General features: G+C 41.3%; 1 protein-coding gene across 1 annotated transcript; it reads right to left on the minus strand.

Annotated features, from left to right (window-relative positions):
• Positions 1–651: 651 nt before the first annotated feature.
• Positions 652–15,648, minus strand: LOC146388649 (heparan sulfate glucosamine 3-O-sulfotransferase 6-like). The gene is made up of 2 exons (XM_084926091.1): positions 14,863–15,648; positions 652–2,023 (listed from the first exon to the last, which is right to left on the minus strand). The coding sequence occupies exons 1-2, from the start codon at positions 15,354–15,356 to the stop codon at positions 1,405–1,407; spliced, it is 1,113 nt and encodes a 370-aa protein (XP_084782217.1). The 5' UTR covers positions 15,357–15,648; the 3' UTR covers positions 652–1,404.
• Between the last annotated feature and the right edge of the window lie 4,070 nt (positions 15,649–19,718).

Consider the following 19,718-nt stretch of genomic DNA (forward strand, 5'->3'; position numbering starts at 1 on the left):
AGTGGCATTACTTTGTTTCAATCTCCGATAGTTTTGGTAACAGTATTTAATTTATTTATTTTATTTAATTTATGTTTTTATTTAATTTTGCTCAATAACGTCTCTTTTTAACTTGTTAGTTTTTTTTTATGGGGGAGGTTTTCTTGTGTCCTGCATTTTTCATTAACATTAATTAATATAATCTTTCTTTGAACACCTGTACAGCTGAAAATCAGATTTTGTTGCACTGTACAACATATGTATGGTAGTGACAATAGAGATATATTCTATTCTATTCTATTCTTTAAATGCAATCAAAAGATATTGAAATTTAAACTTCATTTGATTGGTTTAGTCTTGTTTAACTCATTCATTTAAATGGTCAGCTTACCCCCTTAAGCTGATGCAAACTGAGCCACAGAGACACTTTTTCTCTAAGAAACCATATTTTTAAAATGTTTAAACAGTCTAAGAACTTTCACGGATGGTACTTACACATTCCTTTGTTTTCACAGGACTTGTTTTCTTGATACGAAAAGATCCAGCTGTGTAAACTGTATTACATAGAGAATGGGCAGTACAGTACAGTCTTCAACTTCTGGTGACAATTTTGCAGCCTGATGTAACCATACAAAAACTGACCTTAACGCTAACACATGAAATGAAAACAAATTAGTTTGTCACATCAGATAAAAGTTTACTTCACAACACAGAGAATCATAGGCACATTTTTTATACACTGTAATTTGACTGTAATACAGTGGTTCAGAATAATCACAGATCAAAAGTAGCAATTTATTGTGAGTAACAGCTGATACAATTGATCTCATCCAGGAATTACAATATAAAATATGATGCGGCTTTTATTGGAAAATACTTACAAATGGAATGTGTCTACGCATGGTTTCGACTTAATATTTACAAATGAGGTATCATTGGTATATCAACTGCAATGCACTGAGGAATGTCCTGCGACATCAAACTGTATGTAGCATTCAAAAGACTGGAAAATATGTAAATGCAGGCAAAGAGTATTACATTACTCCCAATGTCCTGTCAGATGTTGGTATTATGTCCTGCTTTGTCACGCAATAAATACACTTCTTTAATAATAATAATAAAAAAATACCTGTTGTATTCAACAGAAACTATAAATATCACCTTTTCTTCTAATCTGTACATAAAGAATGTCAAAAACAGTTTAACGGTTATATATTTAAGCCATTAACTAAATTTGTCGTTTTCATATTAGCAGCACTATGTCCGTCTGAGCCTCAAAATACAACAAAACAGTGACAGTTCATGAGTGCTGCATGTCGTGTTGACTCCACTGAGGCAGAATGGACTTTGTCTCTCCCAGTACCCTGAGAACATTAGCCCTGTGGAAACAGTAAATGAGCATCTCTCCACAAAGAAGACTCTTGCTTAGTCCCAGCCAAAGTCCTGTCCACTCATCTGGTAGAAACGGTGGTTGAAGGGCCTGTAGAAATCTCTGAGTCTCTGCAGTACCTCAGAGGGGATCTGGGGATGAGGTCTGCCTTTAGACTTTCCGAGGCAGCGGGGTCTGCTGCTCCCCTCTGGCTTCTTCAAGCAGGGAAAACCTTTTGTCTGGTTGAAGTAGAAGTGCTTGTCTGAAACAACCCTTTTCAAACCCAGGAAGTCCTGAACTCGGCCCATCTCCCCAGCTGGATCAGACACCAGTCGTTCGCCGCTAACAAACAGAAAATGAGACAAAGGGAAGTACTGGAGCCAGTTCTCCAGGTGCTTGGCATAGAGGCCGATGCGCACAGCACTCCACGTGGTATCAATCAAACCTGTGGAGGAGTTTTTCAAAGCGAGGCTCTGGAAGGATGGAAGCCCTGGGTTCTTGGACAGCGTCTGGGTGTAGTCAGACACAGCCCTCGTCACCGGGTCCCTGACGACGACAATAAGCTTGGTTTGACAATTCATAGTGCAGATGCGACTTGGAGCCTCTTTGGTGACAAAGTAGCTGGGTGTCTTCTCCATAGTGATCTGCCCGTCGAGTGTCCGAGGCATCAGGTTCCTAAATTAAAAAAGAAGAAACTGTCAGATAAATATTGACACAGTCTATTTCACTTCAGTACATCCAGGAGGTCTGGAGCTTAACTTCACTTGTTTTGATTTCTTGAAGTGTTTTTTTTTTTTTTTTAATTTGGCCACTTGAAGACATTATGTCCATATTCTGCTTACGTTATATGTTGAGCCAAGTTGTGTGAACCTGCTATGTTACATGTATTTAACTCAACAAAACACTCTTGATCCGGCTACACCACTGGTTTCTGAGCTACCACAATAAAGTTTCAATGTTTATAACTCAAAACCAGCACCACTTGCTGTTTTAATCCCATGCTACATTCAGCAAAAAGACCACTAAGAGATAATGTAAGAACATCACACACTGTTGCTATTAAAGCATCTCAAAATCTGTGTGATCAAAGCTTCAGGCACTACTCTGTTAATGTTTGAGGGCCCCAGACAGCCCCTCCGGGTCTCACTGCAAGGTCTGCAGAACAGGACCATCCACTCACCACGGGCCCAGTGAGTCAAAACCACAAAGCCTCGAGAACCACTTAACAGCAATTTCCTACAGATTTCCACCCCCTCTTCTTCCTGCAAGAGCAAAATGCCCACCCCCTCACCATCACCTCCCCAATAGGTTCCAACAAGGACTCAAGCAGGCCAAAATCTGCAGGAAGTGCGACCGGGATGGCGAGCTGCTGAGCTCAGCTAGTGTGTTAAACACATGGCAGTAATGAGGAGAGTTGCTGGGTAGAATATACCAGTGGAAAGACTTATGCTAAATTAGGTGTTACTGTGTTGGGGTGATAGATTTTGCATTATGATGCAAAATGTACCTTAAGCTTTAACCAGCGCTGTGACATCTAATCTGCTGATTTATCTTTCATGGCACCTGCTCTCCTGAGATGATTGAGCAAGTTTTTCTTCTTCTACTGATTTGATTTAAAACCATCGAGTCACAGCTGCATGAAACACCCTTGACTGATGTGGACTCCTCTTATTTCAGCAATATCTGGCCAACAGACAGTGAGAGAAAACATGGTGTTCAACAGGTCCAGCATTTATTCATGTGTTTACATTTAACATTGACAAACTGCCTGAGCCAGCATTGTGGTGGATTTGGATTTCAGAAACAAATTGTTTGCACGACAAATGGATGATGAGCAATGTTTAAAGCAGCAAATGAATCGCCTGCAGTTCATTTACCCAACACATCCTTTACTGTGTTACTGGAAACAGAGAGCGTTCATGTGGTTTCCCATAAAATAAACAAGTAATGGAGCATATGTGCTTTATTTGTTTCAGATTGCAAGTTTGCATTAACTCCAAATGTCAATGACAAAAGGCCATTCAGAAGTGTAGATGACATCCGAGGGGGGATTTGTTTTTCATTTTCCTGATTATTTTAATGAGTATTTGTAAAGTAACCGTGTATTAGTGCAATGGAGTAAAAATGCTTTTAATCAATTAGGAAAATAAACACTTTCAAATGGGTTTACTTGAGTAATGACAGTTGCATGCCCACATTATTTACAGTGTTTCCTCTTTGATCTGAGGGAATTAAGGTTCAGCAAAGTTTCATGACTTCCCTTTCACGGAAACAAAGCAGCAGATGACTGTAGTCCATGCAAGTTCACTGACTTTACTTTTGCTCTTTAAAAACATATCTAATACAATATACCAGGGAAATATGAGAAAATGTACATCAAATGAAGAACAAGAAATAGGCTTTTGATATTTCACTCAAAATGAAGATCTTAACGCTTCAACAAAGTCAACCAAACACAGTAAAATCTCATTATAAGAACTTTTAACCACCTAGATAGGTTTTGTGCAATTGCATTAACCTTCTTTGTAAAAACAGTGCTCACACACGCTTCATTAAGCGTCATTAACCTCAACTGCTCATTAACGCAAACATATAATTAGCCAATCGCGTGGCTGCGACTCAATGCGTTTAAGCATGTACACATGGTCAAGACTTGCAGAATTTCAAACTGAGCATCAGAACAGAGAAAAAAGTTGATTTAAATGACTTTGAATAAAATATGGTTGTTGGTGCCAGACTGGCTGGCATTTCAGAAATTGCTCATCTACTGGGATTCTCCCACACAATCATCTCTAGGGTTGAAAAAAAAAAGTGAGTGGCAGTTCTCTGGCTGAAAATGCCTCGTTGATGTGGCCAGACTGCTTTGAGCTGATCAGGAGGGAACAGCAACTCAAATAACCACTCACTACAACCAATGCAAAAGAGCATTTCTGTACAAACAACATGTTGAACCTTGAAGGAGATGGGCTAAAGCAGCAGAAGACCACACCGATTCCTTTCCTGTCAGTTGAGAACAGGAACCCGATGCTGCAGTTTGCACAAGCTCGCCAAAACTGGACAATAAAAGATTGGAGAAAAAAAAGTTACCTAGTCTAATGAGTCTGAATTTGTGCTGTAACACTCAGATAGTAGGGTCAGAATTTGACATAAGCAACATAAGCACTGATTCATCCTGCCTGTATCAACAGTTAGGGTTGCTGGCGGTAGATTGTTGGGACCCTTATTACTAATTAATTAAAAATGTCACAGACAAGTCCATACCTTTATGACCACACTGTACTCATCCTCTGATGGTTCCTTCTAGCAGGATCATGTGAAATGTCATAAAACTCTAATCATGTCAAACTGGTTTCTTGGACATGACACTGGATTCACATTACTCAAACAGCCTCTCAGGTCACCAGCTCCCAACCCAATAGAACATTTTTGGAATGTGGTGGAACGAGAGATTCCCATCATGGATGTACAGAGCCGACAAATCTTGGGCAACTGTTTGATACTGCCATGTCAACATGGACCTAAATCTCTGAGGAGGTTTTCCAGAAACTTAGTAAATCTATGCCACAAAGAATTAAGTGAGCTCTAAAGTAAAAAGAGAGTCCAATGTGGTACTAACAAGGTGTTCCTGCTCATTTAACTCCTGATGGAAACTCTATTCTGTGGTTCAGTGTTTAGTTTGGTCTCTTATTTATGTAAAATGTTCTCTGTAGAAGTTTTAAGAGGAAACAAAGGTTAAAAGTGCACAATAAAGTACATGACTTTGAGTGAGAAGGAAACTTTTAGAGATTTGAGTCTTTCCTCTGCATTTAAAGTTAAGCCGTTTCAATCCATCCCCATTAAATGATCCCCATAATAAAAGACCATTAATTGATTACTATCCAATTTCAAGAGCTGCAAATGGCCTATCACTGCCTGCCCGTCCCCTGTTTATCTGTGTCTGATCAATACGTCTGTCTCTATATGACAGATTGTGCTCAGTGTGTGTCGCTGTGTGTATGACTGCTTTTTTGCACATGTGCATATTTGAGCACGGAGGTGTCAGTGAATACTGATGAGAAAATGAGCATCTTTGCACCCACAGTGTCCGTCTTCTGCTTTCTCATTCATAGTTTTGGATTTGTCCTTCACTTCTTCACATAAATGACACTTCTGTAATTGACCATAAGTTGTCTTTCCATATTCATGAATAGTTAATGAATTGTGACTTTACCCCCACTCTGCTCAGGTCCCTATCTCCCTCATCACAATCAGTCTCATTATCGGAGAATCGATAGAGGCCATTTTCTGTCATAAATCTGTCTGTATGTGGTGTCAGTATACTGTAAACAGATCAGGGACAGTTAATCTGCAATAACATATGCTTTACATACACCTCTTTGATTTAGCTTAAGGGAAATGCCTTTTAGCCTACTATTGTTAACATTTAAATATGCAAAGAGAAGAACTCAAACATGTTTTCTATTTAGCGTTGTATCGGAAAGCCTTGCTGACTCGCCACTCTAGTCTGGAACTCCCTGCTGTTAAAAGGATGTAGTGCTTTTCCTCCCTGAAGTGCTCCAGAGCTGATTACTCTACTGATATGTTCGAGGGAGCCTGGATCATAAGATTAAATAACAACCCTGGCAACAAGGATGTGGCCAAGAGACTTCCTGCCCCCCAAGATTACGGGCTCTCCCGCTGAAGTGGGAGCCACATACTCCTGCGGCGCAGAAACAAAAGGTATTCTGCACAGAAGTGGAGCCAGAAAATCTAATTATCACGTCGGTTTGTCGATCTGAAATTCCATCAGTTATCACAGCGATTTACCGGGCCAGATACGCTACACACGGTCTTCCTGAAGGAGGCTTCTGCTTTGGCAGGCATCCACACCAAAAGGCTTTTTCAGCTGAGATCCAATTAAACAGGTGGTGAAAAAATCAAGGCTATAAAAACGGGAGAGAGCATAAATGTCAAACTGAGGGAAACATTTCCCAACTGTGTCGCTATGCTCGAAGGGTGACAGAAGCAACCTGGAGGCAACGGAAAGTCTGTCAGTCTGACAGGATAAGTGTGGGAACCTTGATTTACAGCATCATGTCTGGATGAAACATATGTTGCTATTCCCCTCTGACCAAGCTAAGGTGGGCTAAACCAGTACAAACAAGAGTGTGGTGCAAATCTCATCTAGCTACAAGGAAGTGAACACATACAGCAGGAGGCATTATTGTCTCTAGGATACAAAGTGCAGTTTTTCCCCTGCTATCGCCATGTTTGAGACCTCAAAGTGTCACACATCAAAGTTGGAAAAGAACATAAGCTGATGTGTAGAAAGTAAAACATTGAATGAGAAAGTGTGGAGCAGAAACTTTACAAATAGTATTGCGTATGTGTGTGTGTTACCAGTGAAGTGACTTTCAACCAGACACAAACACACTAAACACCTTTGCAAGTGTCGGTCACAGGACCACTGGATGGTTTGATCACAATTGGAACCCAGCTGCGAGAAAAAACTGTTGCCACCCTCTAGTTTTAATTGCATTGGATGATGTTTTCCTCTACAAAGTAATGGAGTTAGTAAATGGTTTTCTCTGCATGAGGTTGGCTGAAGTGCAACACTTCCACAGAGACCAGAGTGTGAGTATGGGTGGAAAGGAGTTAAAATCACACACATACATGGGAAGGGGGGAGTCCATCTATAAAGGAATTACTTTATGCAGGTCGATGCCCAATTAAAGACTGAATGTCCAGTTATAATTAGGAGTCCTGACAGGATGTGAAGTCCGTGATGCTTTGCTGGGAAGTTGGCGCCCACAACGGCAGAATTCTCACTGGGGGGAGAATCTGGGTTTGAAACTACCAGCAAGCAAAGGTCTTTGCGTGTTCTCAGCGTGCCTGCATGGGGGTATCCAGCTTCCTCCCACAGTACGAAGACATGCACTGGTTAGGTTAACTGGTATTTCAAAACTGGTTGTAGGTTGTTTGTTTCTTTGTGCTGTGCCCTGCTTCTTTCCCTATAATAGCTAAAAAAAAATGGATGGATCTAAGATTCAGTCTTTCTGTATATGTTTGTCCATCAAGTTTCATTCCAATATCTTAGTGGACTCCCTGACAATTTTCAAGCACAATCACCAAGTACAAATTGCAATATTTCCACATATATTTAAATCAACAATTAAGGTGGATGAGTTTAAACACTTGAGGTCAATCATCCAAGAGCGCAAGAGAGCTGAAGAACAGAATGCAGGCAGGAGGGTGGAGTGGGTGGCGATGAGTGTCGGGGTGATTTGTTACAGAGGGTTCACAAGTTGGTAGTGAGACCTGATATGATGTTTTATTTGGACATGATGGGGCTGCCAAAAAGATAGAAGGGCTGAGCTCGAGTTGGCAGAGCTGAAGAGCATGCTCTGATTTTCTTTGGGCATCCTTACAGTATTAGAAATGAGTATATCAGAAGGACAGCCCAGGTTGAGGACTTTGGAGACAAAGTTGAGTAGAGGCAAGGCTAAGATTGATTGGACACAGGCAGGGATAGGGATAGTGGATATACTGGACAAAGGATGCTTAATATGGAGCTGCCAGACAGGAGGAAGACCAGAGGGAAGATTCATAAATGCAGTAAAGGAGGACATGCAGAGAGTTGCTGTGATCTTCTAAGCCTCAGCTCTGCTTTAGGTTAGGCACAAATTAGCAAATGTTAGCATGCTAACACCCTGCGCTAAGGCGGTGAAAACTCTATAATTATTAAACCAGCATGTTAACATTGTCATAAATATGTAAACAGGGATTTTTAATAATCAAGAAAGATTTTGCTGAAGTTTGATGAACCCGAGAGCTAAAAGACAAAATTGTGAGTGTGTCTCTGTTGTTGTTCATCTCTTATGAGAATCAGATACATACTTTTCTTTTATAGATCTGGATTCATTCAAACCCTTTAAACATCGAAGCTATGTGGTAAAACATAGTCTTTTCAAATTTCCCAGGAGCCATATGATTGTGTTTCCATTGGATACTCTCGTGTTTTTTCAGGCTCACGCTATTCTTTTCTGGAAATGGTTGCCTGACTGAACATGACTACCAAGCATTTGAAACATTTAATTTTGGCCCAAACTATTATTTCTTCAAAAAGTACTTTTCTCACCAGCTAACTGCAGCATAGAGCTGAGGGGGAAAAAAAGACAAGACAGAAACCTCCCCAAGATTTTACAGGCGCCCCATAATGGATTACAAAGCACCCCAAATTATTATAATTCCCACCATATGAAGTGTGAATGTGGCTATTTTCAAACCTTATAATACCACCTAGACTTAAGTCCAGCCAAAACCTGGCACCATTAAAACACACTACAACCCAACACTACAGAGACCACTTCCTGGCCTGTTACACCAATCAGCCATGTTCAGCGTCTAAGGCTAATGGCCTGAGGGCTGTACACAGAATGAGGTGTTGAGAAAATCACCCTCACTCTGGAAAACGTTCCCCCGTGGATGTGCATTAGGCTCCACTTTCACCGTTTCAGCTGTCAAAAATCCAAACTGACAGGGTAAGTGCCTGAATCTCCCCTCTTGGATAATACTGAGATAAAGCATGCACAAAGCACAGGATGACTTTGGAACAATCCAAACTGTACCATTAGTTCCTTAAGTATTTAGACAGTGACATAACTTTTGTTATTTGGACTCAGGGCGAGCACATGCAAAAGGGGGGCTATGCATAGAAATGGTTGTAAATCCTAAAAAGCAATGATTTTGTTAAACCACAAAATTATAGTGTGTCATTGTCCAGATACTTATGGACTTAACTGTGGCTATATCTTGTCTTATTTATACTTCAAATAATATTAAAGATATAAATTGTTAAATGATGTGCACACAAATCTGTCACAGCTGACTAAAGTGCCTAAAAATATCTTATTTTTCTTTCGGCTGAACGGATTATACTTGACATATAGGTTTGCAAACCTTCAGTGACAGCAGTTACATTATTGTGCATAGAAGATGCTAACATGTCTGCAAACACGTAATAAAAACTGAAAGAACTGCGATGCAAACCGTAAACAGAGAATGTTCACATTCGAAGAAAGGATTGACCCCGGTGCTGCAGCCAATACATTTGAAAAGGTGCAACTTTTACTTTGAAGGCAACTTCTAGTTTGTGTTGCTGTTTTCACAGCTTCACTACAGCTCTGAGGATTGTTGATGAGTGTTTGCAGACCACTTGGCGTTTTCCATGCAAATTACCAGCAGTTGTGGCGTTCTGCTGGCAACCAAAGCAACTGCAAGGAGGTCTGTGCCAACTGGTTGGGGTTGCTGGTGGTTGCTATGGGTCACCAACCAGAGCTCTAGGCCTATGTAGAGTTTAGTGCTAGATTCCATCGTGCCTGCCATCAGCCTGCAGCAACTGGTTGGAGAATACACATTTTCCCCCTCTTAAAAGGCCGGTGTGAACGGGGCCTTATTCACTTGACCCTACAGCAACACATGTTGATGTGACATGGTGAGCAGCCATGTCTCTCCAAAACCTCAGCCTGTGGGAAAACTCGCCTTTAGCTCCTTTGATCTATGACCTCACTAAACACTTTCCTGATGAGTTTGTGGGCTCAGATGCAAATTTCAAGTCTTACCTAATAGAACGTGACATTCACTTTGTAATTTAAAGTCTCCATGAGAGTCCAAAAGGAGGATAAAGCAGGGTACGCTTTGGAACTGCCAGCCTTGGGACTGTCATGTTGCTATCCTACCAGCCGGCAAATCCTCACCACGCACAAGTGATGTCTGATGGTGGCAGTGAGAGTGCTCAGCTCAAGGCTTCAAGCCAGCATTTCACTAACCAGTGGGTGACCGCATCGTGGTTGCGTCCATCTTTTATAGAATAGAATAGAATAGAATAGAATTCAACTTTATTGTCATTGCACATGCACAGGTACAGGGCAACGAAATGCAGTTTGCATCCATCCAGAAGTGCTTTAGTGATATAGATATATTACAATATATATTAGCAATAATATAGATATGTAAGTATATTACAGAAATGGGTCTATTATGATATGTTATAATGTACACGGTATGAAGTATGTTGTGAATATTCTATAACTATAGGTATGTACAGGCTGTAGTGAGTACAAGCTATGTACAGGCTATGAACAGGATATAAATATGAAAAACTATACAGAATATGAAATAAATAACTTTACAGAAATCTGAGATATACAGTTATACAGAAATGGGAACTATGCAAGTTGTAAACAGTTGTAGGGTTAAAAATTATATGTACAGAATGATTATTTACAGAGCTATACAGTAGTGCAGTTAAGATAAATTAGATATGTGGATAATTTCTACAGTATCTATATAAAGTGCTAGTGGTTGTGAGTGGTGGTTCAGTCCATGTTATTATTGTGTGTTTGAGGGTACAGTTGTCCATTGTGGGTGTGTGTATGTTCAGTCCATGTGTTAACGTGGGTCAGATGTCAGGAGGCAGAGTTCAGGAGTCTTTTATATACAATCAGCTAAAATTTAAGGAAGTGGTCACACTAAAATGAATCTAAGGCGATTTTAAATGACTTGGATGCAGTTCCTTCATCCTGCAAATGTTTTGCCTGAATATTACCCTTGTTTCTGGCGTGAGACAATATTGATGTTTTAGGCTTCACTGCTGCTGACGTTTATAAATTTTGGTTGTCGTCGTATTTTATTTTCACCAGCTGTATTTTTGTATAGTTAATTTGTGTATTATTCTGTTTATATTTGTGCATGTGGTCTAGTTTATGCAACTCAGTTGATTGCACTGCTGTCTTTTTTGGCTAGGACTCTCATCGTCAGGATTTCCAGAGTAACTAAAGCTGAAATATAACAGTAATCTAAAAAAATAAAATAAAAAGAGACCTTTAAAATGTGCAGATATGTATATTTTAATGGTTATGCTAGAAAAATCAAGGGATAAAATTACATTTTGGTGCTGGTGTAAATGCTGATTATACGTTTTAAAATAATAAAATCAAATGTGTATATCAGTCTGACCCCATAAAGATCGGCATGTCCTCCTCTTATTTTGATCTGTTGTCATCTATTTCCAGTCTTGTTTGCATAAATCCATTTCTGATGTAATTTTTAGCAGAGCTGGCATTTTTGCTTGCCCTTGTGCTGTTACCCTTAATGGATTTATACCATGTTTTAATTGCAATCCAATCAGGCATGGCCTGTGGTGTCAAGACTACAGGTCAGCTAATTGATAACCTTGTAAAATATTGATGAGCCATGAGAACTTGAGTTTTTCCTCAAACAGAAATGAAGAAGTAATCTTTTTAAAAAGAGTTTGTTCTTCTACAAGATGAGAAATAAATGCGCTCACTTTGACGTCATCAGACAGAATTTAATCATTACTCATTCCAGGCCTCATCACTGTGACAAAGCCGTGACAATTACAACTATTGTGCCATGGAAAGCTGAGGTTTTTCAGCTTTCTGCGGTGGCTCTTAAGTCCCATATGAAACCCATCACTCTGTGAAGTCTCTTTAAAGCCGTAAAACAACACAGAAAACCGTTAAATCTTTGCCTTATTTTCAATGCACTATTTGTGGCTTTTCCATTCCCGTAATGGGCTCGTATGCACACATGCAAACGAGAGAACGGCATGAAGAGACAGACAGGGCGGAGAGGGAAAGAGAGCGGAGACTGACTTGATCGCTCAGATAAAAGCAATGGAAAACACACATGCATGAGGTCTGAGCTCGTCTTCGAGAAGACAGTGCTGTTGGAACAACACGCACGGGAGGGTACTTCTGTCTGCTGAATCTATGAAGTGTCTCCAGCATGCAGATCGCCCCTGGTTTCATCCAACATCTGACAGCAATGACTCAAATATGACAGATTACAACCCTCATCCATCTGCTACAGTCGCCTTCGGTTTGTGCTTATTTCTCCATCCAGGAAAGAGAGCAGACTATGACAGTGCACAAATTGCTTTCAGATATGCCAGTGTGTGACCATGTATCTTGGCAAGCGGCTGTTTGTTACTTATAAAATCGTGACTCGTCTGTAAAAATAATCAACAGCAGTTCCAACGCACCATTTTTTTTTCATGGGGATTATGGCAGATATATAAGCACGCAAAGGTCATATTTGTCTGAAGGAAAAGATTCAGGATTAAAGCGGTTTATCATCACTTTATCACTTATGATATGGATAAATAAGTGCTGTGGTAATATTAAATGGATGATCCGGAGGAATATCTACTGCAATCGGTTCTCTATCTTATGAGATGAGATGAGACAGAGAACTTCAGAAAGATTAAATGTCAAAGCAGGGGTTGCGTTTTCAGAGCCTGTCTTAAACTACTGCTTTACACTGCATTGAGTGCGTGCATGTGTGCATGTGTGCGTATGTGCGTGCGTGCGTGTGTGTGTGTGTGTCACATCCAGATGTGACAGAGAGTTGACCCTGTGACTGACAGTCAGATGAGGAGGACTTGCTTGTTCCACATGGATAAGTTCTTTCTGTCACTGACACACACACACACACACACACAAAATGCTGCTGTCTACAACTTCCAGCGGCTTCTTTGTGGGTCACTGCAGATGACAGCAAACAGATTTGCTCAATTTTTGCGATTCAGTGACAACAGCGGAATCATCTTTCAGTGATTTCATCCGGTATCATGTTGCTGCTGTCGCTCTCCATTGTTGCATTAATCCTTCCAACTTTTCTCCGCCTCAACTTTCAGTGAAGTTCACTTCTTTAAAAAAAAATCACAGCAAAAGACAAAACCATAATTCACATTCACATTCTTGTGATACTGTGAATGTGAACAAATGCAGGTATTATCAGTTATATCCATGCAGAACTCCCATTTAATCTCTTAAACACTTACAGGTGATCACTTTACTTTAATTACACCTCTTAATTTGGCTACACTTTGAAAAATGTTCATGTTGCATGTGGTGACTTAGATTTGTCGTTGGGTTTAGGCGATATTACTGCACGACTGATCTACCTTTTACAGGCCGTGTTTTTACAGGCCGTGTTAGTGGCAGTGCTGTGTTACACCATTAAGGCCTAACAGCTTTACAGCACAAGTCAGCCTAATTAAAACACACATAAAAAAAATGACCCGGAAACACCAGTTTGGCCACAGGTATTTTCACATTCTGCTATTCTGAAGGAAGAGTGAGGAGAAGAGACGCAAGGAGAGAAGGAGAAAGTGACGGGGAAGAATCTGGGGAGAAGGATGAGTTGTAAATGTGGCATGAAGAGACAGAGGATAGGTAACATAGTACTTAAGACTGCTAACATACATACGGTATATATGGTGTTTGTGTGTGCACAGAGAAAAAGTGAGAGAGAGGAAATTTAACGGCATGCTAAAATCATCAGTGGTGAAACCGTTTCCATGTGTCCTTATGTTCCCTATTAAAAGGCAGCAAAGGGGGGTTTAGAAAATAAGGCAAAGGAAGATTAAATTACACCATCTTGCTATCAAAGTGCCTGTTATTCATGATCCTTACCCTGTCAAACCTCTGTGTAGTTATGACACCTCTCTTGCTTAAAGGTCCCCAAATGGCATTGTGTTCTCACACGCTGCTCAGCTGGGATCATGTCCAGAAGCTCGTAGAACATATGGAGATGATCAGGACCAGCTTCACGCACAAATAAATCCTTCTTTAGGGCCTTAACTACACCCAAATGAGGGCTCTGGTCAGCCTGGTCAACCCAAATCATGTGCTGTCAGTATGACAGTAGCTGATGAACATTTTATGTGCCTTTTGTAAAGGAACTGTGCAATCACATTAACTAAGATCATCACTCAGTGTTTGCTCTCCATGTCAATCAGATTTTTGTGTTTTTGCTTTTTGAAAATTCTCTAATTCAATTCAATTTCATGTTATTTATATGGCTCCAAATCACACCGAGGTGCTTTATATGGTATAATGATGGGGTATTTGCTGTAGATTTTACACGTTAGAGTAATCGATGTGATGTTTGCATGGGTTCTTTGTGGCTCCGTTGCAGAGCAAAAAGGGGAACACTATACAGGATGTCATGCTGAAGTGAATAAATGGTGTTTAGATGACTGTCAAGATGATGAAACGCTCCTCTGGGACCTCACTAGCCCTTTTGATCTAGAGCAGCACAAGAGAGGGAGCATTGTCTAAAGCTGATCCGAATCTATCAACCAGCCAATGCATTGCTGTCTCTTCTATTGACGGAGGAAATCAGCACATCTACACAGGTGATAAGTTGTCAGCAAAAACATCAGTGCTGCTCAGCTGACCCTTTACCCCTACAGCATATACAATCCTGCATTGGCTGGCATGACATCCAAATATGCAATCGTGTTCAAACTTTTTCCAAATAAACCTGTCAGATTCACTTATAAAGAGCACATCGGTTTTTACAGCAGACACCCTGTGTCGTTTTAAAGTTTTGGACTGCCTACGATGGTCCACGATTTACAGTTTTTACATTTTATGATTTGCGGTCAAACCTGGGCTAAAAGCCAGCCACATTCTGTATGAGTGGATTCGTGCGTTCATCCTTACCTGTACCACTCCAGCCCTTTATCGTAAAACCTGTCGAAGAAGTGCGGCTCCGCGCCGAACGCTCTCACGTCCGGGTGGATGCGGAGAAACTCCAGCAGGGCGCGAGTCCCTCCCTTCTTCACGCCGATTATAATCGCCTGCGGAAACCTTTTGGTCCCGAAAGTGTTGGACACGGGAATGCCGTTGCTCTGGACAGTCTCCTTTTCGCTGTCCAGCGTATTCTGTGACGGCTCAGCCGGAGCGTCCTCGGAGCCTGTGCGGTTCCGCTGAAACGGCGCATCGGGGAAGAGACGCCGGGGTGGCCGCAGATCGTCCAAAATGTCATAGTCCAAGTCTGAAGTTTCTTGTCTGTATGCAGCTCTTGGAGCCGAATCACAAAATCCGGTGAGGCAGTAGAAGAAGTAGGTGAAGATTAGGACCATGGTGAAAAAGACCGAGACTTTGGACAGCGCCTTCCCAAAGTTGACCCTGAATCTGCATCCACTACATCCCATGAGTTGATCTCCTGCTCGATGCCAAAGGGCCAAAGCGGTGACAGCATGCTTCTTTTTGTTCCCTACATGGATCAGAGTTCGAGCTTAAATGTTCTTTGGAGAACCTGTTGCGCAAAGCTGATCCATCACACGGGGAGCTTCTCTCAGCAGTGGAGTGGCACAGTGGACTTGTCAGAAGTTACATTCATAATTCAGAAAAGAGCTACTAAAGATGTCCTCTGATCATTTTGAATCGTTTGTCCTTTAAAACTCAGTTAGCTGAGACTTTCCAGCTTGTTGTGTCTGTGCGCTCTAGGGTCCTGGAAGCTCTCATTCAAGGTTTCTTTGCTTCTTCTACACCCCCTACACCCCTCCCTTTTTCCTTTTACATGTCCCCACCCTTTTCCTGCTGTGACATCTTATAGATAGATCGTTCCAGCACAGATAGGATGAAGGGTTTTTTATCCTGTATAATTAAAAATTTATGAGGCATAACATTCTTAATAAATCATTACAGTATGTATCATCATAAGAAAACAACTGTAGCGTATTAAAGCACCATTAGGAAAATGATTTTTTTAATAAGTTAATAAAGAATTTAGTCATTTTATGTCAAGTCAAGTGTAAGGCACATGATTTAGCTTCTTTAGCTCAGCAATGTGGGAAAAAATGATGAGCACTTTATTCTAAAGAGCCCACGTCAGTGTTTTACAAATGTAAGATGACTCCCCACCAAAGAAAATCTTCCTCGCCCCTTTGAACTCATGATAGACATTCCAGTCAGCTTTGTGAATAACACGAGCCCCGAGGACGTCTATCTAAAACCTCTTGTACTCTTCTTGCACTCTGAAGCTCAACACATGGTCTCTTGGCACAAACCTCCCCCCCAAAAAATAATAGGCCTAACATGAGGAGGGGGTACCTGCAACCCATATCTCTCTTGCACCCTCTTCCCATAAATACAGTATCTGAGACTGAGTGTGTCATCTTTGGGGGTGAGCAGGAAGGATTGGCTCTGGGACATTCCCCTGACTCCGAGCTGGAGCAGATATAGAGTTTCTTCAGGCAACGAGATGAATTCAGACTTTGAACCTGATTAACACACCGGCTGTTTGAACGGATGAGAGGATGGGGGGGGGGGGGGATAATCTGTCTGTGACACAGTCAGCCCTGGAGCAGACAGAGATAGTAAATCCACTTGGCACTGCACTGACTAATTGAGAATTTTATGCTTTTTATTATCATTCACCTTCGTTCTTTAACATCCTCAGAGAAAACAGAGTTTGGCATTTTTGAAAATGCGCTCTTTTGATTTCTGTACAAGTGAAACATCTTGCCAGTTGTGTTTAAAGGTAACAGAAGGAGCTGGCTTATTAACATATTGTTTTTGGTGTGTATAGAAAATCAAAAATGGCAAGAGAGTGTCAGCGGTTGTAGGGTGTGAAGTGCGAGGCTAAAAACAGCAGACGCTCTATGTTTCGCTCCAAAGTGCAAATAAAAATGTGTTTTTACACTTTTTACTTCTACAGTTTCTGTGCAGACTACAGAAGTGACACATAACGTGATCTCTGTAGATCCTGGGTGAATTTTGTGACTTTTCAGATTCTCCCCCCCCCCATTTTCAGTCTTTGCGCCAAGTTAGCTGATTGGTATTCTTAGCATCCTGATAGGAGAGTGGTATCAATCTTTTCATCTAAGTCTTGACAGTCTCTTAATAGCTCTGTCCCGCAGTGTCTAACTTTTCCTTTAAGGAAAAGCTTTCAAAGTTAAGAATTGCAGAGCCCGTGACTGCAGTTTCCGCCGTCTGCTGAAACAAAGGTCTCTGTGGATTCGTACATGACCCAGGCAAATATAGAATAATGATATGTTTTGACACACAAACAGCCATTGTAAATCCACTGCAAAAGAGGCCAGCTTGGCATCGAGGAATTCACAGCTTTTGGAAATGACCGTCCGCTGGCTGTAGTGCCACATTCAGTCAGAGTGAGGTCAGGGTCCGGGCTTTGCTTTCATCAGACGTTTTATTTGCTTTTCCCTCATGCTAATTGCCCTAGCTGGAGTTATACTGGCAGGTTTGGACGCAGAAATATAAACAGTGAGATTAAAGAAACAAACAGGCAGCAGCAGTGTTGAAGAAACAAATGTGATATACAAGTCGTGAGCTGCATCTGTGTATATAGGATTGAGGTCGGATAATACAGTATATCAATCTGTGGGTGTGTTTGCCTGTATGCTCCTCTCTATCTCTGTGTGCTCACGTTTTTATGTATGCATGTGTGCAGTCCAGACTATATTTCCCACCGCTGTGCCTGCAGGTGCGTGCTGGCGCCGCATCCCTGTGTGCACCACAGATAGAGATTTCCATAGCCGGAAGCCTGCCGATGGCGCGTACATGTGTCAGCCATTACAGCAAATTACAAATCCCGCACAGCAAAAAGCTGAATGTTCCACTCTCGTTGTGTAATTTCCAGTGTGAGGAAGAAGCTGTCGCCCATTTGCAAAACCCACCAGAACTCTTAAAGCAGGGGTGTCAAACATTAGGCCCTGAGGCCAGAGTGGCCTGCCAAAGACTCCAATCCTGCCCAGTGGATGGCTTTGGAAATGTGAAGAAGGGCATACATTTGAGATTTTTAACTTTATTTTCATAAGTTTGTCAGCTTTTCACATTGATAAAGACCTCCTCCATGTCCGTTCATACTACACCAAAGTAAATAATTAAAAGATAAACCGTTAAATGAAAGAAAGTTCCAGTTTTTTCACTATGTACTATAGAAATGTATGTATGATATTTACAGTAGGTTCACCGTAAATCGCCCCCTTCCAAAACAAAGGACAAAAATTTTAGGCCCAAAGCAGCATTTCTTTATCATGAAGAAAATTGAGGTGTTTTGTTAAAATTGCGCTTTTTTTATGTTAAAATATCCCAGGGATTAAATGTGTGATTAAATTTTACAGTATCAAAAAGAAGAGTTTGACTGGTCACTTAAGATCAAAGTGGGCTGTATGTGGCCCACAATATAAAATGAGTTTGGAGTCCCCGCCTTAAAACCATCATGGCAGATGTTTGAAACCAGGAGATACTCATCAAGCAGTGCAGAGGCAAGGCTGTATTTTCCTATAAATGGAGCCTGAACCGTGTGTGTGTGTGTGTGTGGAATGAATATCAGCAAGACATTTTGTAGTAGTTAACTGCAAAGTAGTATATACGGACAAAAGAGCGTCCCCCTCTGATTCTGATGAATGTTCGCTTTTCGCCTAGATTTCTTGTCAAAAAGCAAGTTTTATGCTCGTAATGTGCACGTTGTGCCTGAATCTCTCTTTGAAGCAACAACAGATGCCATGCACACTATTTCCTACATGCAATATGCTCAGTGGTGGATCCCTCAGGCAGTGAGGATGAATTCAAAGGCCCACAACAAAGCAGCTGCGAGGCCCCACCTTCCTAACTTTTATCTGCAAATGTAAGCAACCTCAGTGAGAATGACTGATGGATAGCATGAAGGAGGAGATGGAGGACTGAACAAAATCACTCTGATCTCTCCAGCCGCACACTTTTTTCTGCCCCCACAGCTTCCTCTTCTCCTCCTACCCACCATCCCTCGTGTCCCGCCACCTTCATGCAGGTGTATCAAACTTTTCTTCTTTGTTTTGCCTCCAGCGGGACCTTCGGAGTCCCAGACTTGCTCTGCAACTTTATAGAGACATCACTAAATGGATCAATGTAGTAAAGATCTGAGAGGAGAGATGTTCGGAGATTATGCAAGACTTTGAACAGCCTTGGAAGCATTAGACAGCGCTAGGCTCACATCATTCCTCGAGTTCAACATGGGAATAATTTATAGCTGAGGGAGAGTTCGCTGGCGTTCATTCTGACTTCACTGGAGTTAAATCTGGGCAATACCCCAAAACCAGGAGCTTCAATTACGTAGCAGTTATGCACGTATAAGTCTATGGACATGTTTTGCATAAACAAAAATGCACAAAAGCCTTCCCCGACTGGAAACCAGCTGCACATAACAATTTTCTATACGTCTTTCATCTTGACAATTTAATCTAAAATGCCTTTCGAGGAAGCATGTCCCTACAGGAGCCTCGTGTTTTCTTCTTTCTTTCTTTTTTTTTAACTCTTATTTACTTTCTGTGCTTTATTGTAGCACCAGAATCAGGGGAGCAGGAATCTAAAGAGAACGGAGGGAATTAAACTGAATAACAATCATGTCATCACATAAGCCGCAGACCATTTGGGAAATGCCTTCTTTTCTAATCCGCAGCTCTGCGGTGAAAAATGGGATCTGGTGGTTGGCTCTTAAGTGATATTGGGTGTGTGAGGAAGGGCGGAGGAGCAGGGAGACGGGGATGTGAAGGGTGCCTATATGTGTTTTT

The sequence above is a fragment of the Perissodus microlepis genome, chromosome 4 (assembly GCF_051167445.1).
Source record: "Perissodus microlepis isolate ML-2025 ecotype Zambia chromosome 4, ASM5116744v1, whole genome shotgun sequence".
Lineage (NCBI taxonomy): Eukaryota > Metazoa > Chordata > Actinopteri > Cichliformes > Cichlidae > Perissodus > Perissodus microlepis.